Source organism: Sminthopsis crassicaudata, chromosome 5, assembly GCF_048593235.1.
Source record: "Sminthopsis crassicaudata isolate SCR6 chromosome 5, ASM4859323v1, whole genome shotgun sequence".
NCBI classification, from domain to species: domain Eukaryota; kingdom Metazoa; phylum Chordata; class Mammalia; order Dasyuromorphia; family Dasyuridae; genus Sminthopsis; species Sminthopsis crassicaudata.
In genome coordinates this window covers 98,478,752-98,506,054 of record NC_133621.1, presented here as the reverse complement: position 1 = coordinate 98,506,054, position 27,303 = coordinate 98,478,752, and the positions used below count along the sequence as shown (strand labels likewise).

The 27,303-nt window shown below is 34.1% G+C and overlaps 2 protein-coding genes across 5 annotated transcripts in view; both read left to right on the top strand.

Moving 5' to 3' along the window:
• The window catches only part of LOC141542936 (olfactory receptor-like protein OLF3), a 207,317-nt gene extending 181,780 nt beyond the window's left edge, over positions 1 to 25,537 (top strand). For 2 of the 4 annotated variants that reach the window (XM_074267661.1, XM_074267660.1), the window contains 3 exons: positions 12,412 to 12,560; positions 23,971 to 24,012; positions 24,311 to 25,537. In XM_074267661.1, coding sequence (XP_074123762.1) covers positions 24,009 to 24,012; positions 24,311 to 24,945 — 639 coding nt within the window. In that variant the 5' untranslated portion in view covers positions 12,412 to 12,560; positions 23,971 to 24,008 and the 3' untranslated portion in view covers positions 24,946 to 25,537. Of the gene's footprint in view, positions 1 to 12,411; positions 12,561 to 23,970 lie in introns of all 4 variants that reach the window. The other 2 variants (XM_074267659.1, XM_074267658.1) reach the window with 1 other exon arrangement.
• LOC141542935 (olfactory receptor-like protein OLF3) lies at positions 904 to 2,120 on the top strand. Its single transcript, XM_074267657.1, has one exon. It carries the CDS (start codon positions 1,056 to 1,058, stop codon positions 2,118 to 2,120), a length of 1,065 nt encoding a protein of 354 aa, XP_074123758.1. The 5' UTR covers positions 904 to 1,055.
• Positions 25,538 to 27,303: the final 1,766 nt, after the last annotated feature.

Sequence of the window (27,303 nt, the reverse complement as noted above, 5' to 3'; positions counted from 1 at the left end):
CAGAAATTTTCAGGAGATATTTGGAAATATAAATTAGAAGTGCTATGAGAAATGAAGTTGGTAGTTAAATATATTAAAGTTGTTTTTTTTTTTTTTTTTATACATAATACAATCCAGAATTGACAAATGCAAGAATGGTTGTGATCACTAGGAGAAAATGTATGTAGATAAGAGACTAGAGCCATGGATGTAACTTTGGGGAATACTCACATTTAAAATTATACAGGGATAGTAAATCATAAAATATGGAGGAACAGCTAAATAATGAAGGAGACAAAGAAGTAGTCTGAAAGGTAGGAGAAAAATAAAAATTACAGGAAGAAAAAAGAGCAAGGACATGGTGATTCACTGTGGCAAATATTACTGAGGATAATAAGAACTGAATAAAAATCATTGGATTAATAGAATCACTTCAGTTCAAATTGCATTATCTTCATGTCTATTGTTCTTTTAACTATATTATACATGCCATAACTTTGGAGGGAGGGGATATTATAGTGGAGTGGTTTGCCTGGAAGCCAAATTGCTCAATGTGCAATGTAAGAAAGTATAAGTAATGATTGTTTAGACTGTCATTTCTAGAAGTGAAGAGAAACAGAATGGTTTCAAGATATAGGAGACTATTTTTACCACAATGGAAACTCAATGTTTGTGGGCTAAAGACATAGTCAGTAAAGAGGAATCCATTGAGGATACTTGAAAGAGGGGACAATTGATTGAAGAAGATCACGGAAGAGATGGGAAGTGATGGGCTTGACTAAACAGGGGAAGGTAAGCAGATCATGGTTAAGAGTTCAGTTCATGGAAATATAATAAGTTATAGCTAACCCAAAGTGGTACCAAACTTGTAGAATCAAAAAGGACTTTAAAAATCATCTAATCATATCCCCATTCAATATTCAACCTCCTTGGCAATATCCCCTTAGAGTGTTAATCTGGTTCCACTTGAGTATTTCTTACAATTGGTGACATTATGTCATGAGCATTCATTTATTTATTCTCAATAGCTCTCTATTCAAAGTAGCAGAGTTACCTCAAGTTACATAGTTTTCCAAATGGGAAAATATATTTCTTTTAAAATCTTTCCCATTCTTTGTTTTTCCCTAACTGAATGGCTCCTGTTATTTTTTCCTCTCCCTGCAGATTACCCTCCCAATTTAATGGAAACCATTAATAACCAGACGTGGGTGAATGAATTCTTTCTCCTGGGCCTGTCTAGTGACTGGGGTACTCAGGTCTTACTCTTCGTCCTGTTTCTGTCCATGTACCTTTTGACTGTGCTGGGAAACTTTCTTATAATCCTCCTAATCAGGCTGGACACTCATCTCCACACTCCCATGTACTTCTTTCTTACCAATCTCTCCCTTGTTGATGTCTCTTATGCTACCAGCATTGTACCTCAGCTGTTGACCCACTTCTTGAAAGAGCAGAAAACAATTCCTTATGTAAGTTGTGCAGCACAGTTATTTTTCTCCCTAGCCATGGGTGGAACAGAATTTGTATTGCTGGCAGTAATGTCTTATGACCGGTATGTGGCAGTGTGTGACCCCTTGCGCTACTCAGCCATCATGCATGGAGGGTTATGTGCCAGACTGATGGCTGCTTCTTGGGTTGGTGGTTCTCTCAATTCTGCATTGCATACAGTTTTTACCTTCCAGTTGCCTATGTGCACAAACAATGTCATTGACCATATAGCATGTGAAATTTTAGCTTTGGTTAGGCTTGCCTGTGTGGATACTTCCTCCAATGAAGTTGCAATTACTGTCTCCAGCATTGTCCTGCTCATGACCCCATTCTGCCTTGTTCTGCTGTCCTATATTCAGATCATCACCACTATCCTGAAGATCCAGTCCACTGAGGGGAGGAAGAAAGCCTTTCATACCTGTGCCTCGCACCTGACAGTGGTAGCTTTGTGCTATGGAATGGCAATCTTCATTTACATTCAGCCTCATTCAAGCCCCAATATTCTTCAGGAGAAGATGATCACACTGTTCTATGCCCTTTTAACACCAATGTTGAATCCTATGATTTATAGTCTGAGGAATAAGGAGGTAAAAGGAGCCTGGCAAAAATTGCTAAGACAATTCTCTGATTTAAAGTCAAAGCTGGCATCCTCATGAATCACATGGAGATGCTGGGTCTCTGTCGTATACATATTTAAATGTAATAAAGCACTACCTACATCAGTCTTTTCTTTGCGGGGGGGATTTGGTAAAACACTAGCTGGATGCTTTTCAATAGGAAGTGGGAATGAAGGGGTGTGAAAAGCAGCAACATTGGTAGTATTGGTCATGCTCATAAGGCAGAAAATTAAAATCATCTTTATTCTTGCTTTCCATATTCTATGACAAATGAAACTAATATTATTATATCAATTGGGGTATATTTATAACCTTGAATTTCATCTTAAAACATTATCTCATGTTCATGCATATCATGGATTGAACAAAATTTCTCAAAGAAGCAAACTACATTGTAATGTTGGACTAGTCATTAAAAATAACATTTGGTAAGAAGACCTTTAGCACTGGACATTGGAGCTGCAGAATGGTGAAATGCTTTGGAAGGAAACTTTTATTGCTCAGGTTGTGTAAGATAAAATCTTGTAGACCTTACTCCCTGCCCCCCACACCAAGTCATATATTCTCTCACCAAGTAGCATATTACTAATTGGAGGTGGGGGACACAAGGGACATGCATGTCTAAGGAACATACTTTAAGGCGTGAATTATTTATGAATAGGTAATTTAGACATAAGCACACATATAGGGACAAAATAGATCAGATGTCTGATTAATCAATTAATCCAGCAATTTTTAAGATTCATGTGCCAAGTATTATGCTAAGTGCTAGGGATAGAAAGAAAAAAAATAAAATAAATTCATATCTTCAAGGAGCTTACATTCAAATGGAGCAGATAACATGTTCATAAATAGATATATCTTGCTCTACCTATAAAGTAGATAAATAATAAGAGAGGAATCACTGGCATCTGAAAAGACTGAGAAAGGCCCTCTAAGGAAGGTGGAATTTGAGATAAATATTGAAGGAAATTAGAATTTCCACACACCGGTCAGGAAGAATATTGTTCCAGGCATGTAGGACAGGTCTTTAATTGTTGTGTTTTTTTCTGTTGAGCTCCTGCTATAAGTGCCAGGGTCACAGGCTTGAAAGCATCATAGCCTCAGGCTATTTCTTTTATGATTCATGACCTCAGACAACTGAATCTAGCCAGCTAACTAGAAAAGCTATAGCTTTTGAACTTCTTTTTACTCTGCTGCTATCATTAAGAAGTGCTTTCTTTTTCTCTCCTTGTCTCTCATTCTCCCTCTTGCCACTCAAACTCTTATTTGAATGATTTCCTGAAATTCTTCTTAAGTTCCGTTATATTCATGCAGTATGCCTTTCATTTAGTCTCAATCATGATATCTGAGGATTTTTTTTTAAATAGTTGCAATTTGTTTTGCTTGATTGCTGGCCTTTCTCTTACTGCTATGCTGATACTGAATCTTCTCACCAAAACACATCAGCTCTGCACAATCTAATTGTGCTTGCTCTTTAGTCATCATCAGGTGCTTTCAAATATTATTACCATATACCAATCCATGGCTACTTATTTGTTTACTCAACACTAACTGATTCTTTGACTATTAACTTCTGAAATAGATTTTGTACATTTTTTGGTATCAGAAAGTTAGTAGCTTCTATCCTTTTTGTTAAAATGTATTAACGAATGAAGCATTTTCTTTTCCTGAGTAGTCACTGAACCCAGAGGTTACTCATTTAATTTCCTCAAATATTCAACACTGTACGTTTGGAGGAAGCATAGAAAGTTAGTGAGGGGCAGTTAGGTGGTGCAATGGATAGAGTACTTCCTAGCTGTATGACCCTTGGCAAGTCACTTAACCCCAACTGCCTCAACAACAACAAAAAAAGTTAAAGTGAGGCATCTGAGGAATTATATTATTTTTATATCTCAATTCTCTGCCACTGTTGTATTATTATCAAGGTAACTATCAATGTATAGGAAAGGATGCTTTCCTGGAAAGAAAGACAGATTTCTACAATAGGTCTTTGTACCTTTGTACCTTTGTACAAACCTTAGGCTTATAGGTCCTAGCTAAGTACACCACATTATATGGTTATGAGGACAATGCTGGCCCTATATCATAAGTTTCTATAATTTCATTTTTACTTGAATCATGAACTACTGGGGATGAAATTTCTGAATTACAAACACCTCAGAGTGGTGTTGCTTTGGTTATCAGATCCCTTATATCACCTACAATCCTCTGTTGGATTATCATTAAGTATTTACATTCCTATCTTCTCTTCGTCAATGATGGAAGATAATAATAAGTTTAAGTATTCTGGAATACATTATTTTTTAAGACAATTTACATAATGGATTTGCTATTTTTTTCTTTACATTCTTATATGATCTTTTAATTATTCTAGAGTATCTATTATATACCATATAAAGCCATATAATAGCTTAAGCCCTGTGAATTATAGCATGATCATTATAGCTGTTGAATATTCTCCAAACTAATTATCTGTAATAAAGATCCAATCTCATAATTCTATATTAACTTTCCAGTAGTTGAATAGCCATGATACCATTTAGCCTAGTAATTATAAGCATGTTAACAATTCAAGAATACTGATAAACAATAATACATGATTGATGTCTTGAAACATAATAGTATAATAATTCTAATTAAAAATTGATCAAGTCAATAAAAACTACATCAGAAATCCCTACTGTTTGATAATAGAAAAATGTGGGAGGAATCAGAAAAATCCTTGTAATGGGTAGGTTCTCAAAAATAGAAATCTAGGAGGAGTATCAATGATGTTTCACCAAGGACCTTTGTCATATATGCAATCTCAAAAAAACCCCATGTGTGAAACAATATAGAGGCAAATAGCCCTTCAAAATTATAACTCATGAGTTTCCATCAATGTATTTTCTTTCACTAGATCAAGCAGAAGACACATTAATTCAAAGTAAAAGGCAAGCATAGCAAAATAAATGACAAGAAATATTCCTCCAACATACTCTTAATAAGCAAGCAAAAGGGTTACCATACACTATAATTAATACAAATATTTTTTCTCTTGGAGAGGTGTATCTTCCACAATAGCAGTTTTTACTGCTGATTTCACTGTATACAAAATCATAAATATATCCAATTTCAGACTTATTTCAGCCCTTAGTCTTGTACCAACAGATAGAAATTCATGCATTTCATGCATTTATTCCTTTTATTACAAGCTAGATTTCATAGTCTCATAAACATATCAGACCAAAAAAATCCATCCACAAAAGATGTTTATGGATAAATGCCCAAAATGCAAGCAACAAGCAAAATGAATTAGGATTAGGGATTCTTATGAGAAGAGACAAATTTAAATTTACAGATATCGCTGAAACTTGGTACTATAGGACTTATGTCTATATATATATTATGAAAATATAACTTACTGAGAGACTGGCCAACGAGACTCAGTTTTTAGAAACCTGTATGGCATGTTCTGTCTGATGTAACTCTCCATGGGAATGTTTAGTGAACTACTTTGGAAGGCTCACAATGTCACAGAATGTATGAACCCAACTCTATTTCAGGCATATGCTGGGTTTTTATTTTTTGGTAACTGTTACGCATCCATTTACAGTATGATAAAAAGAAGTCTTTTGATTGACAACTGACATAAAACTATATGTGTATATGAAGAGCATTCATTGACCAAATTGTTCTGTCTCTAGTGAGGAGGACAAAATTCTTATTTTCAGAGAGGTGCTGCCATGTGGTATGTGATAATGTTTGGCCTATTGTATCTATTCATTCTTGCACTTAATTGAAAGTGCTTTGGACATGAGATGGAATGGATGATGTTTCAACACTATGAGTTTTGAAAGTTGAGAAGATCAAGTAACCAGAAGCTTAGGAATAAGGAATTTAATTAAATGATAGTGGGACTTCAATCACTGGGACAATCAGTGATCTAAGGAAGATACCAATAAGTTTAACTAGGGATTGATACTGGGTAATATATCTCAGTGTACAGCCTTGAGTCACTAATAAATACCACAAGAACCCCATGGTGGCAAATCTGTTGGCACTATGAGGGGCCTGACCAGCTGGGGCCATTGGGAGTTGGGAGAACAAATTTATAAAGGCTACAGACATTCAGGAATCACCCAGGGTGACTGTGTGTGGCAGGATTGGGAAGAAGGAGAGTGAAGGATGGCATGTATTGTGGATTAGTAGAGGCAGAAACAAAAGACATATGCTCAACAAGATCCTATGAAGAAAAAGAGAAAGACAAAAAGTTTAGGGAACAGATCAAGAAGGCTGGAAGAACTGATATTATAATTATCTGGAACTTCAACTTTCGGTGTATCTCCTAGGACATTCACTCTTCTAAAAGCAGGAAAAGTTATTAATTTCTTGACCTTCTTTCATTATAATTTTCTCCTTCAAAAGCTAGATTAGCTATTGCAACAGTAATTCTGTTTGGGATGTGATGATACTTATTAACAAGGAGCATCTAATAGCTGGGAAAGATACAATGTTACATCTTAGTACTTGTTATAGAGGAAAGATGGGAATAGGCTAAAACATATGCCCTGAATTTGAGGAGAGCAGGTTTTAAAGGTCAGAGAAAGGATAATCAGGATAACTTGGACCAAATTTTTGTAAGGAAGTCAGCCCAAGTGTAATGGGAGCTATTTAAAATGAAATTATGAAGATGTAAAGGGAAGAAGAAAATCAATGAGCTGGAAAAAATGGAGTGGTCTAATGTTACTGTTACATATGCATAGAGAACTCACTAACCTGCTTATGTTTTAATCAAGACATACCAAAAAACAACAACCAAAAAAAAAAAAAAAAAAAAAGAAATAATGTCAAGTAACAGACTGATTATAGAATTGTGACTTAGTTCTGTCAGAATATAATGGATAAAGATAAACTAAATGATTCAAGCCTGGTAAGGAAATCTAAGGGCAACAAAAAGTTTTATTTAGCTAAGAGGGGTTGGGAAGAGATTGAAGACCAAAGTAGACATAAGCCTATTTCTCAAGGCGATTACTGAGAACAGTAAGAAAGTATCAGTAACAAAGAACAGAAAGGCTTCTCAGTTACTATTTTAATTCGGTTTCATCTGCAAAGGAAAATTATTTTTGTCCTAGAAAAATAGGTAATATGAAGCTAATAGAGATTGATATCCAAGATAAGTAAATAGAAAATAATCTAGTTGCCCCTAGTGGGTTTGCTGATTAAATAAGTCAATTAACAAATATTTATAATATATATTATTAAATATTCATAATATTTATAAATTTAAAATATTATATTTGTAATTTACTCTGTTTAAGATACTGCACTGAATGGGGATTCAAGTCACTTGACCTCATTTCCCATCCATAACATTCCAGGGCTTCTGTGCTTTGGCGTAGACCAATTCTAATGTGAAAAATATTGTTCTTACTTACCATTACCTCTTAGAATACTTTTCTTCAACTCTCAGTGTTAAGTGAAGTCAGGAATCCACGGAAGGGGATTCAGATCCTATCTCTGAGATTTGCTATTGTGTGAGATTAACCTTCATGGGCCTTAGTTTTCTCATCTGTAAAATAAAAGGTTTGTCTGTGATGGCTTCTGAGATCCATTCTACTTTGAAGGCTATTCTTTGATTTCTCAAATTGTTCCTCCTTTCCCCACTCTATTGACTTGGAATGTAATTTGCATTTGTTTATCTGTATAAATGCTTTATATCACTCTAGTGGAAAGTAAGGTTTTTGAGGGAGGGGACTAGCATGCTTTTTCTTTGTACCACTAACACTGAACCCAGTCCCTTGAACATAGTTTAAACACTCAATAAATGTTTATTGATTTGATTCATAGATTCATAGGATCAAAGATTCTGAATTCAAAGGAAATTAGATATCATCTAGTTCAGAACTCTCATTTTTTAGATGAGAAAACTAAAGCTCCAGAGATATAAGGTGGATTGTCCAAGGTCACAATGAAAGAATTGAACTACCTGATTGAATCCAAAAATAAAAAGAAAAGAAAAGAAAACTGGCTGACATAATTGCTAAATCATTCTAGTTGGCCTTTGATATACAATAGGGAATAAGAACATTGAAAAAAGCAAATATTATAATTTGGAACCTGTGAAGTTTAAGCCAATAAATTTCTGTAATTTCTGTAAAAATATTGAAACATATATATATATATATATATATGTATATATATATATATATATATATATATATTAATTTAAAGAGGTAGTACACATAGTAGATAAAAGGCCAACCTCAGAATTTAGAACAACTCTGACACATACTATCTATGTGATCCTGGATTCTTGTTTTGGATCCAAAAGACAAAAAATAGGAGTGATAAAGCAGCAAAAGGAAATTTGTTGCTGTAAGAGAAAAATTCATAATAATTGAAACTGCATCAAAATAGTATGTTTACTTATAAATTAGTACATGTCCCCTCACTTGATGCTAAAACTGGATGATCATGTTTGATTATTTACTTAACATTTCCTTATTATGACTATTCATTATAGAGGAGATTATTTTTTTACTTACAGGTTAGACTACTTAATTCCTTTCCACCTCTGATAATCTATGATCCTTTAATGACATATATATATATATATATATATATATATATATATATATATATACATATATGATACTTTGAGACTTAAAAAGTACTTTGTTCACAAAATTGTGGAGTAAAATAGTCTCAATATTACCAGTAATTATTGCTATGCAGGACAAATTGGCAGATTGATACTAGTTCTCTCTCACTTTTAGAATAGATCATCTCAGACTATCCTGATTTTTCCCATGGATTTTGACTTTGAATGTAGCGTCCCTTCAGTCATCAATACTCTTTTTGGAAGGAAAAGATTTTGTCGTCTCAACTTTATGTTTTTCTTCTTTTGGCCTCTTTCTGTCTCTGTGTTTGTTTCAATCTCTCTTTCTTTAGAGATTTAGTCAAAATTATATTCATTGTTATATCAATCAGCTAATTATCCTTGAAATAAAAGAAAAGATCTTGGCTTACTTTAAATTCTACTTTTGGGTCACACAGCCAGGAAGTGTTAAGTGTCTGAGACATGATTTGAATTCAGGTTCTTCTGACTTCAGGGCTGGTGTTCTATCCACTACATCACTTAGCTGCCCCATGAAATTTTATATAATTATATATATATATATATATAATATAATTATTAATAAATTTTATATAAATATTAATAAATTAATAAAAATCAAATAATAGCTTCTGAATCACAAATTAAGATAATCCTTAATTATTAATCAGAAACTCAAATCTTTGTCACATTTAATTCTCTGTGAATTTCATTCAGTTTCTAGTTTCCCATTAGTCACTGGAGAAGGAAAAGGCAAACTGCTTCATTATCTTTGTCAAGAAAAGCCCAAATAGGTCATGAATAGTGAGGCACGATTGAAACAGCTCAACAAAATAGCATCTGCCATGAACCCCCTCATATACAACCAATATATAAACATGTATTTTATAAATATAGCTGATGATAGATTTTTTAAAATATATTTAACAATTAACAAGCATTTATTTTCTAGTTCATCCCCTCAAAAAGAAAGAAAATCAGAACCCTCACAACCAGTATGCATAGCCAAACAAAATACATCTTTACACTGGTCATATTCAAATTACATGTGTGTGTGTGTGTGTGTGTGTGTATTGCTGAATTTATAATTTGTAGATGTAGCACAATTATTTCACTCAGTCTTTTTGTGAGTTCCATTACTTTAGAATTTGTTTAGAGTCATTATTTAAAGGTATTTGGAGGAATTTAAGAGAGAGCTTAGACAAGTCCCTATCTTTGATCTGCCATCTTGGCTCTGCTTTCACTCATTAATTTCTTATGAAACAAAAATATTTCATGATTGCATATTTTATCTAAGAAGAAAGAAAAATCAGGATTAGGGAATTTTAATTAGGGAAGCATTACATAAGAATGTCTAGTAATAAACACAAGAGGGAAAAACTTAAACAGAAAATGCTTGAATAGTTTGAATCCTCTCAGCTTCTCAGAAAAACATTTCAGCTAAATTTCTTGCACAATTATTTCCTCATGACTTAACCACAGGGCCTAAATGGCTACTATTAGAGTTCAGTTTTTATTTTTGGAATCATTATTGCTACCTTCCTTTATCTACTTCCTTTGGAATGTCTGATGACATTCATTGCTGAGTCCCATCTCTCTTAAATTGCTCATAGATAAATTCATAACTCATTTTTCTAGCTGTGCAAATCATACTACATCTGACTCTTCTTAAATTATTATACAAATAAAATCCCAAGAAACCTTAGCAAGGTTTAAACTCCTTTCCCCACCTCTAGGATAGTACATCTTAACCTGTCCAAAAATTACCCAAGTATTATAATCCATGTTTAAATGATGAGAAAACTGAGGCTCTAAAAGATTGCATAACTGTCCATATCATATTGTTAATATGTGCCTAGAGTGGATGTAAATCGCAACTGCAGCTTTCAGTTTATTCAATAAGAGACATTTTCTTTTTCCATTTGATTAATTCTATTTTTTTTTAATGTGTTTTCTTCAGTGAGTTTATTTTTTGCATTTGACCAATGGTATTTTTTGAGGAATTATTTTCTTTAGTCAATTTTTGTCCTCTCTTTTTCAAGCTGTTGATTCTCTCTCACTTAACTTCTCATTTCTTTTCCCATTTTTTCCTATCTCCTATTTATCTTTTAAAATCCTTTATGAATTTTAGGAGATCCCTGGAAGTGGTTTTCTGTGAACCTGCACCTATTGCCTCATGGGCGGGAGCTCTGGTCACATTGAGATCTGCATCATCAATGGGAGGTGTCTCCTTCTCTAACTGTCTGTGCTTGTGACCTCATAGACCCGATATAAGGTGTGGGGAGCAGGAAGTAGGTGGAGTTTACTAGCAGTTTACTAGGACCTAGTTAGGAGCTCACTAGGAGTGAGTGAGCTCTTCTAAGAAGGCCCTTTAGGCTGGAAACCAATTTATATCCTCTTTTGAGGTTTCACATATAGATATTTTGTCCTCTTCGAAGTTGATATTTTAGTCTTTCCTGTCACCATAATAATTTTCTATGGTCTAGATTCTTTATTGTTTCTTGCTCTTTATAGAATCTGTTCAGAGGCTTGGTTTCATGTTGGTTTTGAGGGAAAGTGGGAAAGCTTAAGCAGCTTTCTGGCTTTACTGAAACGTCTTAGCTTCTAATAAGGGATATTTTTCCAAATGTTTAGAGGCAGAAAACCATTTCCTGTAAGATTTAAAGCCATGAGATCAGTAATTTATAAAATTTCCAAATATCACGTGCATGTCAGACAATGATCATTTTTCCACTTATCTATTACAATTCTTAGATGGCTTCATTTCAGCTTTTCTACAATGACAATGAGTTTTTCACCACTTTTCAGAATTAGGCCCAAAATATGACTTCTCCTACTCATTACTTACAATAAAATAATTATTTTAACTGTCATAGAAAATCTGCTTTGGTTTCACTGTGAGCCAGTCTGTGTATTTTTACTCTATCTCCATGATCCCATAGCTAGAATGGCTACATATTCCCCTCAGCGTTGCAGGAAACATTATGCTCTAATATTAACAACCTTCATTCCCTTAGCCTCATGGAGCTCATGATACTGATGCTAGGTTTAGTGTACCTGATCAACTTCAGCCTGACTGAATTTCAAAACTCCTGAGGTTGAATGATCCACTAGTCTTAATGCACTCCCCCCCCCCCCCCAAAGGAACAAGGATGATAAATATTGGCTATCTTGCTTGGTTGATTATTAACATTCCTTAGGAAAAAAAAAAAAAAACAAACCTTTCTAATTATACATATGCAGTAACTTGTTAAATACATTTCTTTATGCATCATGTTGGGAGAGAAAAATAGAAACAAAAGAAAAAAATCAGAGAAAAAAAAGCAGGAAAAAAGTGAACATAGTATGTGTTGATTTACATAGTATGTGTGTGATCTTTCTGGATGCAGATGGCATTGTCAGTCCAAAGTGTACTGGGATTGGCTTGAATCACTGAACCAATGAGAAAAACCAAGTTGGTTGATCATTGCTCAACCTTGTTGTTACTGTGCACAATATATTTCTGGTTCTGTTTGTTTCATTCAGCATCAATTCATGTAAATTTTCCCAGGATTTTTTAAACTTGGCTTGTTCATAATTTTTATAGAACAATAATATTCCATTACTTTCACATACCATAACTTATTTAATCATTCCCCAATTGATAGGCATCTACTCATTTTCCAATTCTTTATCAACACAAAAAGAGCTACTACAAACATTTTTGCACATGTATTTTTTTTTCACTAGGAGTGAGCAGGAGGTCAGAATGGTAGGATGTGAACATATGGAGTAAAAGATCTTGAACTTGCACATGACTGTCCTTGGATGCTCTATCATATGTTAAACCACAATTGGATGAAGTGGTGGCCAGAGATCTCTAAAGACCTCCAATTAAGGTAAGATTGGTAGAAGCACTGTACTAGATTGGCCAGAGATTCTTCTGAGGGCCTGGGAATTAGGAGTGACTAGTAATAGTGGTTCCTGAGTGGGGAGCCACAAACAGTGATTTAGAGTATTTTTTTTATCACATGACTTTATATGGCTTTCATTTCACCATTTAAACATTGTCTGTTCATATACTGTGGCCATTTATCAGTTAGGCAATTACTTGCATTCTTATAAATTTAATGCAGTTCTTTATATATATTTGAAATGAGACCTTTATCAGAAATAGACTGTAATTTTTTTTTCAAGCTTTGTTCTTCCCCTTTTAATCTTGGTTGTATTGGTTTTGTTTTTGCAAAACCTTTTTAATTTACTGTAATCAAAGTTGTCCATTTTGTCTTTCATAATGTTCACTAGTTCTTCTTTAGTCATAAATTCCTCCCTTCTCCAAAGATCTGAAAGGTAAAGTATCCCCCTTGCTCTCCTGATTTGCTTATGGATGTTTTCCTTGTCTAAAATAGTTTGCCAAAGTGCTTTAAAGTCTTTGCTTTCATTAAATTCTTATGACAATTATGAAAAGTAGTAAAGCCTTATCCTACATTTGAAGATATTGTGGTTCAGGTTGAGTGAATCTCTCAGTTGTATAAGTTAGAGAATGAATTGAGCATGATGAGTCTTCTAACTCTCCCTCACAACCTTCTTTTTTTTTTTTTTATTCATTTTTCCAAATTATCCCCTCCCTCCCTCCACTCCCTCCCCCCTATGGCAGGTAATCCCATACATTTTACATGTACAACCTTCTTTCAAAAAGCCTAGGTTCATAACAATGAAAGAAAGAATCTGGAGGGAATTTCAGAGAAAGTGCATCGTGGAAAGATACCATGCTCAGGGACTCATAAGATAGAAGAATGCCCATGTCTTTAATAAGATGAAGGAAGGAGGTAACTCCACATCCCTAAAAAAATAAAACTAAAGCAAAATAATCTCTCATGGGATAGGGATTTTGAACATTTACCAAGTTTTTTTTTTTTTTTGAAACTCATAACATAAATGTGCTTTAAAATGTCCTTACCCTTAATTTGAGGAGTCACATGAGTGAAAATCAGACAGAAAGAAGATAACAAGACCTTGAGGAAGGCTAATTAATTGCCCTCTTAGGATGTCAAACTCAGACCTTGGAAACATCACCAACCTAAGAGCCTCTGGAGCTCCTTCCTCCCAAGTGCCTTATTGAAACAAAGATCTTTGCCCATTACAGATGAGTTAAGTATCCACTTCAATCAGATTTCCCCTCCTTTATGAATCATTGGAATCTCTGTAGCTGTAAGTGGACATTTTTTTCTTGGCAGCTATGACTGTATGGGGACCAAAATAAGAAAACTGTAACTTCAAACTATTAAACTAAGCTACATGTACTCTGCCTCTGTATTCAGGTCTGTCTGCCTCAATATTTAAAAGATTGAAAATGAATTCATAAATGATGTTATCCTGTGACTTTTATTTTTATTTTAAAGTGTCACTCCATTATGCTATATCCATCCTAGGGAATTAGGAATTCCAATAAAGATGGCCAAATAGACCTAAGATTCAAGGGTATTTCAAAATGCATGAACTAAGTATTAAAGATAACAGAGAATTTTAATAGATGATTAGGTCTTCATAGCCCAATTACAGACAACTATGGGAATAATCATGGGTAATATGTCTAGAAAAGCATTTCACCTTCTGGCCTTAATTTGGCTTGTAATCTATTTCACATGGACTTCTTTGTTTAGAATTCCAGTTGATTGAGATGAAAGCTTATTACCCTCAAATATTCAATTTTCTTACTTAAAATGGATTTATCTTTCATAGCTACAGAGAACAACAAAGGAAATAAGGAATCTTGAAGCTTCATAAGGAGACCAGACATTGAGGATCTTGGCATTCCTCTTTTGATCATTGAAATCAGTCCTTTTACTCAACTTCATGGAAAGAGAGGGTAGAGGAGTTTGTTGAAGTAGCCACAGAATGCTATGGTGTGAGATAAAAGAGGAACATTGTTTGAAAAGGTTTTTGGCATAGAGTATCTCACTGAAGCAGAATGATGGAGAATTCTCTTTATTATTACAAAAGAAAAAAATTATTTAAATGTGAAATTATAAGCTCTTCCTCTCAAGGAAAAATAAACTGAATACTTCCTTATGAATTTGTAATAAAAGCAATAATACTAATCTACATTTGGGAGAAAAAGTTTTATATATTGATAAAAAATACAAACACAGTAATTATTTTTCTTATTTTTACTTGTTATTTGTTACAAAATTCCAGGTGTTCCTAATTATCCAGAGATTGGAATTATTTGTTAGAAAGTAGTCACCATATCTTTTTGGTTTTTTGATGTGGTTGCTTGGGGATTACTGAGAAGTTGTGTCACAGAACCATTATGTGCCTTGATTTGGAATATACTGTGCTTCTTCTCACTGAAAATTGTTGACATTTCTAAAGGCTTTTAAGATTTACAAAGTCTTTGGCATAAGTGACTTAAATTTGTTATTCAGCAATAACTCTTTATGTTCAATGTTCTCATTTCCCCTTTTGCAGATAAGACTCATTATCTTCAGCATAGAGATAGGGACTAGATCTATGATTTGACTGGTTTAAGGAAGTCCTATGTGAGATTCCCTTTATCAATGTAGATAGTTACCTTCTTTGCAAATTATACAATCTTAGGGAGATTCCTAATATACTGAGAGAATAAATGACCCAGGCTCACACAGACAATATACTCTTCCGTGTTCCAGTTAAGCAAATTTGCCTTTGCTCTTCCATTTTCTTCCCTTACTTTTTTCACTCCATCATTTCATCTGGTGATTTGTATCCTAATAACATATTTGTATTTTGTTTCTATCAAGTGTCTATCATTTCTTCTTAAAGGTTTCCAGGCCAAACATGTTTCCTCACTGATTTGTCACTGATTTCTTTAATTCTTTGGATTACAATCTAGACCAATTCAGACACATGGTATAAAATGCAAATTACCAGGGAAGTATAACATAGAAAGCAGTAATTTTTGTCTTTAACTGAATTAGTTTAAGTGAATTAGGGTTCTGAGAATTGAAAAGTTTTGATGGAAAGGAAAAATATCTTTATTAAGAAAGAGGGGGTGTTGGTAAAAAGAAATGAGTTTTCAACCAAGGGAGGATATATTTTCTTTGGGTCCACAAAGATTAAGTATTGTTATTTGTTTTACTTCTTTCTTCAGTTCTGGGGGAAAGGTCATTTGAGGGTTATTTCTAATTAAAGTCTGATTGCTTTTTGGACCAGTCCTAATAAAATTCTGATGGAGACATTTTTTTCAGTGTTTCATCTCTCCCCAACTCACAAAATATGTCTTTTTCTCAGTTTCAGTGCCCCATCTCATACTATCTTGGTATTCTCCTACTCACTCTCCTGTTACAGGTGAGAAAATGGATCTGATCAAATAATTTATATAAAGAACTCATCTTTGAAGCAAGTTACATGGATTGAAATCCCTCTTTAGACACACTACCCTTGTGATAAATTTAAGTCAAATTTTTCTCTACATCTAAAATTTTGTTATCTATAAAATGGGTTTAATTATATTTGAGGTACCTTTCTCTGGGTTGTTGTGATGGGTGTGCGCTGTGAACCTTTCATTATCAAATACATGTAAATGGTTGACATTCTTGTTATTAATTTTCCTAGAACTTTCAAGAGAATTTTAAAGAGTACTTTAAATTTAAATTACTGTAAGGAGAGGATCATTTTTAACTCATAGGAATTCATTTGCACCTATTATGGAAAGAGTCTTTGGAATGAAGGGCCTTATTGACCCTTTAATTCGAAGCTTCTAGGCAACTAGCTATTTGCTCTATCTGCATTTTAGGCTGGTTGTTACCTTCCTATTAAATGCCTATAGATAGATTTGGAGTCAGGGGCTTGGAATTTGAACTTCTGCTCCACTATTTATTATATTTGTGATTTTAGGAAAATTTCTTTTCTCTGAGCCTCTGCTATGCCATCTTCAAAAGAAGTGGATTGAATTAGGTGAACTATATGTTCTCTCCAAATCTAGTATTATAGAATCCTACAATTCTAAATGCCATTGAAGGTCTCTTTTAGTTCTATTGCTGTTCAGTAATTTTTAGTTGTCCCATTCTTAGTGACACCATTTGGGGTTTTCTTGGCAGAGATAGAGGAAGGTTTTGTCATTTCCTTCTCCAACTCATTTTTCACATGAGAAACTGATGAAAATAGGGTTAAGTGACTTGCCTAGAGTCATACAGTTTGTAACTATCTGAGGTTAGATATAAACTCAGGAAGATGTCTTCTAGACTTCAGGCCTGGCATTCAATCTACTCTACTGCCTCTTTTAACCCTTAAAATGCAATTATTCTATTAAGTCCAAGGAAGAATTGGAGAAATGTAATAGTCCTAGAAATCTATCAGAATTAAGATTATGCTTAACTCTTAGAATATCAGAATAAATGTAAGGCTAAATGTTTAATATTTTATATTATTTTTACTATGAATCTGGCATTGAAACCTTATTCTATTCAACTGGGACCTATTCTATTTCTTTACCTTTAAATTCAGGCATAAAAATAAATTTATGTATAATGGTAGAAAGGAACAGAATATATTGATTTTTGATAAATTGTGAAGCTGTATATAATCCTTGCTTTGTCTTTTCCATCTGTATGAATTCATAGTTATCATAACTAAAACTTGCAGGGTGAGGCCATAGAATCTGATCTATTTCTATTCATTACCATGTTATAGTATATAGCATTTGTTTTCAGTTACTTTCAGTTGTGTCCAATTTTTCGTGATTCCATTTGGAGTTTTCTTGGCAAAGATACTGGTTAGATTTGCCATTTCCTTCTCCTTCATTTTATAGATGAGGAAACAGAGGCAAATAGGGTTAAGTGATTTATAAAGTGTCATAGAGCTAGCAAGTGCCTCAGGTCATATTTGAACTCAGGAAGATATGAGTCTTTCTGACTTTAGGCTTTATGCTCTATTCATTGAACCACCTAGCTAACCCTAGGTGGTTAATACAGGCTTGTTGAGTGACTGACATTAGGCAACTCATATAATATTTTTGTTCCTAATTATTTTCATTTGTAACATGATAGGATTTTTAGATGACTTATAAATATACCTTGAAGCTCTAAATCCTCTGATTTAAAATTTCTGTACATTGATTTGGATCTTTCTTTAAGCATTTTATTAGGCTGACCATTTCCTATATATTTTATTACAGGAGATATAAAAAAGTTCAAAGTGATTGGAGTAGATAACTTGTCCTGGTCAATCATACTTTTCTTAAAGTCAGACAATCTTTTCTTCCTATCTGTTTCTTTACCATACCTACTTCTAGGAATTAAATCAAATAGATATCACTGTTTCCTCCTATTCAAGTGGAGCTTCATCTATGGATCGCAAAGGTAGAGAAAATTCCTCATTTTTATTCCATTCTTGATGTATAATTTACCTAGAATCCATAGATAAAAAATATACAAAGAGGCTACTTATTTGTCACTAGAGACAGCTTAATAAATTTTTGTTCAATTGGAGTGAATAACTCTAAGGATTTTGTCATTTTTACTAGTTGTTTCTAAAATCAGAATTTGGGTTATTTTAGACAGCATGGCTAAGAAGAGGTTTACTATCATGAAATGTTACCTATTTTTACACTCAGAAACACATTCTAGTTTTGTTCTGTTTTGGTCTTTAAAACTTTTTAAAGATCACATTGCTATTTATTCTGTCCTCTGCAAGTTTTGTAATAAAGCCAAAGGCAATACAGTTCTGTCCTGACATATCTGATCCAAGTGTCAAGTCAAATGAGTGGGACAGACATTAAATACTATGGGAGTTAAGTGGAGGACTGAGATATCTTTGCACTGGAATGGAAGGAGAATATTTTTTAATATAAAAAGAAAATGTTTTTTTCTCATCAATTCTTTGATACCATATTTGGTCATTATAATCATGATATTTAGATTTAAAAAAAATTGTTCTTTCCCCCTACATTCTTGTGATCACTCTGCTATTTCCCCCCTTGTTCTTCTTCCTTCTTGTTTTGATTACATGGTGATTGTGTGACCCTGGAAAATTCTGAGAAAATTCAGTGTTCTTTCATTGTAATCTCTCAGTAGCTTCTCAGTGATCTGAGAAACTCTTTAAGAATATAAACTGCAAGGTAATTGATAACCTACATTGGTAGAGTGAATTTCTTCTCAAATCACTGAAAGCACAAGTCTTGTCCAAATCTCTATGTCCTATTTCCTTACTCTACTAACTCTTTCTATTTAAGCCTTCCTGTTTTTGTCCTAATTCCTCATATTTGTCACTTCTTATGATATAATAATATCACATCCATGTACCAAAATTTATTTAGCCATCACCTAATCAATGGAGATTTTTTATTTTCAATTATTTATTAACAAAAAAGTGTTCTTAATTACTTTTTGTCACAGAATTAACCTTTTTCTCTCTGTCTTTAACATATTTGGGAAATATGTCTAAAACCAAGATTTGTGGTGCAAAAAGTTCAGACATTTTAGATATCTTTTCCCTCATATGATTCCAAATTTCCAAAATGATCAGACAAGTCACAGTTCCATAAACAGTTGCATTAGTGTACCTCTTCATGGAAGAGATGAGACTTTAGGCCTTGAAGAATAAATATGATTTATAAAGAGCTAAAAAAAAAAGAGAAAGAATTCTAAGAGGAATATAGATATGAGGAAGTCATATCTGTGAGATAGTGTTAATAATGACCTACTTTGAGCAAAGACGAGTTGGATATGGGTTATAAATGATACCTTTGAAATTTACAATCCAGGATAAGGACTCAGGGCTTTATGCTTCAATACAAATCACAGAAGGTCATTGAACAAGGAGGTATTATTAAAAAGTGTTTTTTTCTTAAAGAAAAATTAATCTGACATAAAAGAAACAAGAAACATTAGATTATGACAAAAGTGGGAAATCTTTTTATGCCAAGGTCATTTGGATATTTATAAAATCATTCACAGAGCATGCAAAATTATCAATTTATAGAACTCAAGCAGTGGGAGATTGTTCTACCTGTCTTTCAGCTAATTATCACCTATGGTTGACTATGCAAATGATTTCACAGGTCTTATAAGGCCATGGGTTCCCATCTCTGGATTAAGGGAACAATGAGAGTAGAGAAAAAGAGCCAAATTACAAACTTGATCTTCTATAGAGCCTTCTTCAATTTAGTCTTTATGCAAGGCCTCTTCCATGACAGTAGGAAGCACTATTGACAAGAAAATGCCTTTCTGTTTTATGCTTTGCATAATATTGATCATCAGAAATCATTGAGTACATCAAGTAGAAGAAGGATTTATGGAAAGACACTGACATGTTTAACAAAGGATGAGAAGACATGGAAGAATTTCCAATGAAGAGAATATACAAGTTAATAAGATACTTAATTGATAGAAGTAGCAAAGAAGGGAATATGTAGTAAAGTAAAAAGAATGCTTTGAATTTGGATTATAAGGATTCAAATTCCAGCTCAGCCAATTACTACCTGGGCAAATTACTTAATTTCTAAGGTCCTAATTTTTCTCATCTCTAAAATGAAGGGATTGGACTAAATGACCTTTAAAGTTCCTTGCAGCTCTAAATCCTCTATCCTACTCCTGTGGGTTTGGATAAACTAAACTTTTCTCAGCTGTAGAATCAGGGAGTTTCACTAGATGACCTCTGGCTTCTATTGTTGTAGTTTTAGATTCATTGGACTTAAAACTAGAAGCATCTATAGAAATTGTATTGATAATAGTTAAATTTACTTAACATTTTAAGGTTTATAAAATGCCTTTCAAATACTCTCTCACTTTTCCTCACAACAACACTAGGAATTTAGTACTTTATTATCCCCATTTTAGGGATGAAGAAATGGAGGCAAATAAAGGTTAAAGAATTTGGTCATATTTATTTAGCTAGTAAGTATTAAGGGCATATTTGAACTTGGATCTTGACTATGAAATCTACTGTTCCATCTGGGTGTCTCCAAGGAAACACTTAAAGGATTGTGATACTTTAAGTATACCTTACTTTTATAAGCAGTTTAACAGTGCAGCAGAGAGGACTGGGCAGAGAATCAAGAAGACTTGAGTTCAAATATGGCCTTAAACTTGATCTTGGTTTGTTTTAGTTTCCTTAACTGTAAAGAGAGGGTAATAATAGGACCTATCCTAAAGGCTTGATGCAAGGTTAATACATGTTTATTAATTGATTCTTCAATTTCATAGTTAGAAAGATAATATCTTTTTTTAAAATTTTTTATAGCTTTTTATTTACAAGACATATGCATGGGTAATTTTTCAGCATTGACACTTGCAAAATCTTTTGTTCCAACTTTTCCTCTCTTTCCCCCACCCCTTCCCCCAGATAGCAGGTTGACCAATACATGTTAAATATATGTTAAATACAATATATGTATATATGTCCAAACAGTTATTTTGCTGTACAAAAAGAATCGGACTTTGAAATCGTGTACAATTAGCCTGTGAAGGAAATCAGAAATGCAGGCGGACAAAGATAAAGGGATTGGGAATTCTATGTAGTGGTTCATAGTTATCTCCCAGAGTTCTTTCGCTGGGTGTAGCTGGTTAGTTCATTACTGCTCTATTGGAACTGATTTGGTTCATCTCATTGTTGAAGAGGGCCACATCCATCAGAATTGATCATCATATAGTATCGTTGTTGAAGTATATAATGATCTCCTGGCCCTGCTCATTTCACTCAGCATCGGTTCATGTAAGTCTCTCCAGGACTTTCTGAAATCATCCTGTTGGCCATTTCTTAAAGAACAATTATATTCCATAACATTCATATACCACAATTTATTCAGCCATTCTCCAATTGATGGGCATCCACTCAGTTTCCAGTTTCTGGCCACTACAAAGAGGGCTGCCACAAACAGATAATGTCTATTTCTACAATATATAAATACACCTAATAGCCTTCTTTGTTACTGCTGTATTAAAATTAAGTATAATAGACCAGAATTAAACAGAGCAAAAATCAAAATAAAACAGCCATATTTCATTTATAACTCTAAATATGCCCTTAATCCATTAGTCTTCACTGGCTATTCCATGTTCACAGAGTTGAGAGAAAAGCATTTTCCTAACCAGATAATAGTTCCTTTGTGTCTTATTCTCAATAAGCTTTGTACTATAAAGATTGTTTTCTTTTTACATGACACCTTGTCCTGAGCTGTCCTTTTTATCCCTCTCAGTGTTTATAACCCAATCAGTCATTCTGTAAGTTACTCTCCTTATTACATTCTCTTCCCTTGTGAGGACTGTCCCTTTTCCATTAATTACAATAATTAAAATTTCTCTTTAACATTCTGATCATGTTGTTTCTACTCCTTTCTCTACTCTTTTTTTTTTTTTTTTCAGGAAGTAAACTGACCCTCAGTTTGCAAACTTCTGTCAACCAACCAATCAATCAGTAAGCATGGATTAAACATCTAGTGTGCTGGTCCTGGGGATATAAAGACAAAAACAAAACGACATATGACCTCCAGGAGCTTCCAATCTGCTCATCTGAGTTACGTCACTTTCATAAACATAGATGGTCCAATTCAATAGCAATTAGTTCAGTAAATATTAAGGTTCTAGTATGTAAAGAATTCTGTTAGCCTGGTAGAGCTAGGAAGTTCAGTTAAAACATGGTCTCTGCTCTTATTTATGGTTTGTATATTGGGGAAGGAGAGAGACTAATAATGCAACATATCAGGCTTGGTAAAATGAAATTTTTATTTAATTCAGCCAGATGTTTCTACATTTTGTTCTGTTCTTAAACAGAGAACTTATCCAATAGAGACAATCCAAGTGCTGCTCCTACTCTCCCAAATGGCTTAATTTAAGACACTGGGGAAAACTTTAACTCTTTAAGGTATAAAGCACACATTAGAAGATATATTTCTCTGTGGTCAGAAGAGGACTCTGGCTAATATGATGGGAAAACAGGGTTATTTTAGTGTCATTTAGGAAAGGGATGAAGTGGGGTTTCATGTAAATACAATTCTGGATAGTAATATTAACTGTTTGGATTTTAGATATGTTAAAATTATATAAGTAAAAAAAGAAATATAAATGCAAAGGAATTTTCCATCCCCCTACTCTTTCAAAGTGAAGGACAAAGAATTCAAATGATCAAGAACAAATTCAGCAAAAATATACTAATCATTTACCATGTGCAGAGCACTATGGTTGGCATTATAAGTATAAAAACACAAACAACACAGACCCAACTCTCAAGGAATTAATGTTAAAGACATATATGTAAATAATTATAATACAAAGCAGAATTTAGAAAATGTCATGTGAAATTCGAGGAAGAAGGCATCATTTTTAGATGAGGGGGTCTGAGGAGGATATAGCACTAAAACTGAATCTTGAAGAAAAGAGTAGACTGAATCATATAAAGAAAAGAGGGCAGTCTTTTCAGCGTCTGTGGGCAGAATAAAGATATACAGAGAAAAGAGACAACATAATGTAGGGGAATAGCTTGAAATAAGGTTGGAAAAGTAGGATGTAGACATTTTATTGAGGACGGTGAATACCAAACAAGAAACTGGAAGGGAACTTGAAGATCAGCCAGTTTAATCAGAAGTTAAGTTAAACCTAGATCTTATAATTCTAAATCAATCCAGTGATGTTGGGCTGTCTGATTTCTTCCCTAGAATAGGAGAAAAAGAAGACAAATTGCCTGTGATTTGGAAATTAAGTAGATGGTAATGAAATAGAAAAACATTTTTTTAGAAATATGGCACTGAAAGGGGAATAACCATATGCTTTAAAATTGCATTCTTTAGGATTAGGACAGAGTTGTGCATGTTTATAAGATGAATAAAAAAGTCTAATAAGAGTGAAAGATGGAAGATATATAAAAGAATAACAGATGGAGATGGAGATCTCAGAAATGGGAAGTAATGAGGTTAAATGTACAGGTAAAGGTTAAAAAGTCATATTAGCAGATCAGTCTGTGTCAACAAAATAGAATTAAATTGATTAAATTGATACCCAATTCATGGTTAGGAAATCTTAAGAGTTGAAAGGAACTTTAGCAGTCGTCTATTAGAGGTTCCCAGTCAGTGCTGAATGCCCTTGATAGCATGCCCTCACAATGGAAATCCAGCTTCTGTTTATATATTTTTGCTGAGAGGTGATTTATTACCTCACAAGGAAGCTCGCTCACTCTATTTGTTAGCAGCAACATTCAATTTAAACAATTGCCTTACCTATATCAAGTTAACAGAATTATACGATCACCCCAACTGAGAAAATAACGTTTCTCTGAAAGGCTATTTATTTGGTTTTCTAACCAAACGATTCTTTTTCTTTCTACTTTTCTCTACAGATTACTTTTCACAATTTAATGGGAACAGGTAACCAGACATGGGTGAGTTCATTCATTCTCCTGGGGCTGTCTAGTGACTGGAGGACTCAGGTCTCACTCTTTGTCCTCTTCCTGGCAATGTACCTGGTGACTGTTTTGGGGAATATCCTTATCATCATTCTGATCCGTCTTGACAGCCACCTCCACACACCAATGTATTTCTTCCTTACTAATCTCTCTTTTGTGGATGTCTCTTATGCTACTACTATTGTCCCCCAGTTGTTGGTTCATTTCTTGAAAGAGGAGAAGTTAATTCCATACCTGAGCTGTGCAATTCAGTTATTTTTCTCTCTGGGTCTAGGTGGCATTGAGTTTGTGTTGCTGGCAACAATGGCTTACGACCGCTATGTGGCAGTTTGCAACCCTCTGCGCTATTCAGCCATCATGCATGGAGGGCTGTGTGTCAGACTGGCCGCTGCCTCCTGGATTGGTGGTTCCCTGAACTCTCTCATGCAGACTGCCATCACCTTCCAGCTTCCCATGTGCACAAATCGTGTCATTGACCACATATCATGTGAACTCTTGGCTGTAGTCAGATTAGCCTGTGTGGACACTTCTTCCAATGAGGTGGCAATTATGGCCTCCAGCATCATCCTGCTCATGACCCCATTCTTGCTGGTCCTGCTATCCTATATCAAGATCATCTCCACTATCCTGAAGATTCAGTCCACAGAGGGAAGGAAGAAAGCATTTCAGACTTGTGCCTCCCACCTGACAGTGGTGGTTCTGTGCTACGGGATGGCCATTTTCACTTATATTCAGCCCCATTCAACCCCCAATATCCTTCAGGAGAAGATGATCTCATTATTCTATGCCCTTTTAACCCCTATGTTGAACCCTATGATTTATAGTGTGAGAAATAAGGAAGTGAAGGGAGCCTGGCAGAAACTTATAGGGCAATTCTGTGAATTAAAATCAAAGCTGACATCCTCATGAGTCACATAGAGAGGCCACAGTGTCTTGTGTCCTCCCACCCAGACCTGACTATGACAAGAGCCAATAATACATCTCTATCCTTTCCCTTTTGAGAGATGGGAAAAAGTCTTCCCGGCTATTTTTATATAGGAAAGTTGGGACAAAGATGTAGCAGGCAGCATGTTGACAGTAATTGCAAGGACAGAACTCAGATATTTTTATACTTTCTTTCTGCTCCTGTTCTCCAACTCCCCCGTCCCCATGTGGGGCACCTCAATACCTCATCCTTTCTTCTTTTCAGCTTCCTATTGTGTTTTGTCTTTTCCTCATAGATTATAAGCTTTTCAAAGGTGGGGAATATTTTTCTTTTCTCTCTGTCTCTCTGTCTCTCTCTCTCTCTCTCTTTTTTTTGTATTTATATCCCTGATGCCTAGCCACAATGATTAGCACAGTAATAGATATTTAACAAATGTTTGTTGACTATCGGCATCTTATGTAAAATATTAAATTCTATTTTGTCACTTTGATTCAGCACATTTATTACTCTCCATTTCATTACCAATCATGAAATGAGCACCAATTTTTGAAATAAACAATTTCTTCTTAAGACAAATACATTTGAGTGCTAGAAGAATTGCTTAGAATACCAAGTAACACAATGGGTCCAACATAAGACAATGAAGCTGGGTCTATATGCTTATGTGCCAACAAAGGAAAGACTTTTCTATTTTTTAAATATAAAATTCCAGAACTCTAATATTAACAGCTTGTTTTCAAACTTGTAGCTGTCAAGGCTTTCCTTGTTGTCTATACTTTACTTTCTCTTCTTCTTTTTCTTCTTTTGGTAGCATATACCTATCCTTTCCTTGTCCTTCCATCCATACTTCTCAATGAAAACAAAACCCAAAGCCCTCATAAAAATATGCATGGTCAAACAAAACAAATTTCTGTGTTTGGTATGTCTTAAAATGTGTCTTGTTCTGCTTTTTTGAGTAAACCCCCTTTTAGTCAAGAGGTGAGTAGCTTAAGAACGAATCTCTTAGAACTAGAACGAAGGAGGAAGTACTTTGGCAGGACCTGCATCATAGGTTATATCTGTGCAGAGCACAAATAGATTGAAAGAGTTGATTTAGGGGAGGGGTGTCCCTTGAGAAGGGAGCACATTTCCTGTCATGTGAGACAGCCTGTGAGAAAGTATGGACATGAGCAATGGAATCCTGAATTTGGAGAACAAGAAACAGGCCAATTGGCTCAGCATGGAGAGTGCACTGAAAGAAGTGATATGAAATAACTTGGGGAAAGAGGCAGATCCAGGCTGTGATGAGTTTTAAATGTACAACTAAAAAATTCATATTTTCATCTTATGACCAATAAGAAAAACTGAACATTCTTGAGTGGCACAGTGATATGTTTAAAACAAATTTCTTTATGAGAACAAATAAATGGCATTACTGAGGGATCACACAATTGAAGGGGGATTCATATATTCATATCTTCTAATAGTTTGCCTATAAAACCAATTGAGTCAGAGGGAGGTAAATTTGGTCAATGTAAAAGTTAAAATAAGATTACATGAGCACCAGTTTGAGAATGAAAAGAGTTGGATTTGAATTCCTAACTCCATTATTTTCTTTTTCTGAGTTTAACTTCTGTGAATCTCAATTATGTCACCTGTAAACTAAGGGCTTGGTCTGGAAAATTATTTTTCTTTTCTGATTCTGTGAAACTGTGAACTAAAGTAGTATTGCAGAGTGGTTGGAGTTCTAGACCTGCTGTCTGAAAGGCTGAAGTTCAGATTTGACCTCCATCACTTAGTAGCTGGGTGATCCTGAGAAAAACACTTAACCTTTGTCTGCCTCAAATTTTTCATCTCTAAAATTGGGATAATCATAGAACCTATCTTGCAGAGTTGTTTTGCTGATAAATAAGATATTCTAGTATTTTCAAACCTTAAAGCACAATATATATTCCAACAATAGTTATTAGTATTATTAATAGTGCAACTAATAACACTTATTATTATTCATATTACAATAACAACACTAGTTACTAACTATAAATACTTGATAGAAACACTAATAGCTAATATTTTATAATAATCATTGATATTAATGAGAGCTTTTTATTATAATAGCTATATTATGATTATAACATAATAACATATTACATACATAAAATAATATTAAGAACCATCATCACTACTCTGCTGCTGCTAACTGTGAACTTGGTTTTAAGTTGAAATCAATGTCTTTCTTGCAGGAAGGTCAGTTAAATACATGGGGGAAGAACATAGGCTAGAAATCTAGTTCATGGCCCTTTTGAAAGAGACTCTTGTTTCTAATAAGTTTAATTCTCCTTTGTCACTCAACATAAGAGCCC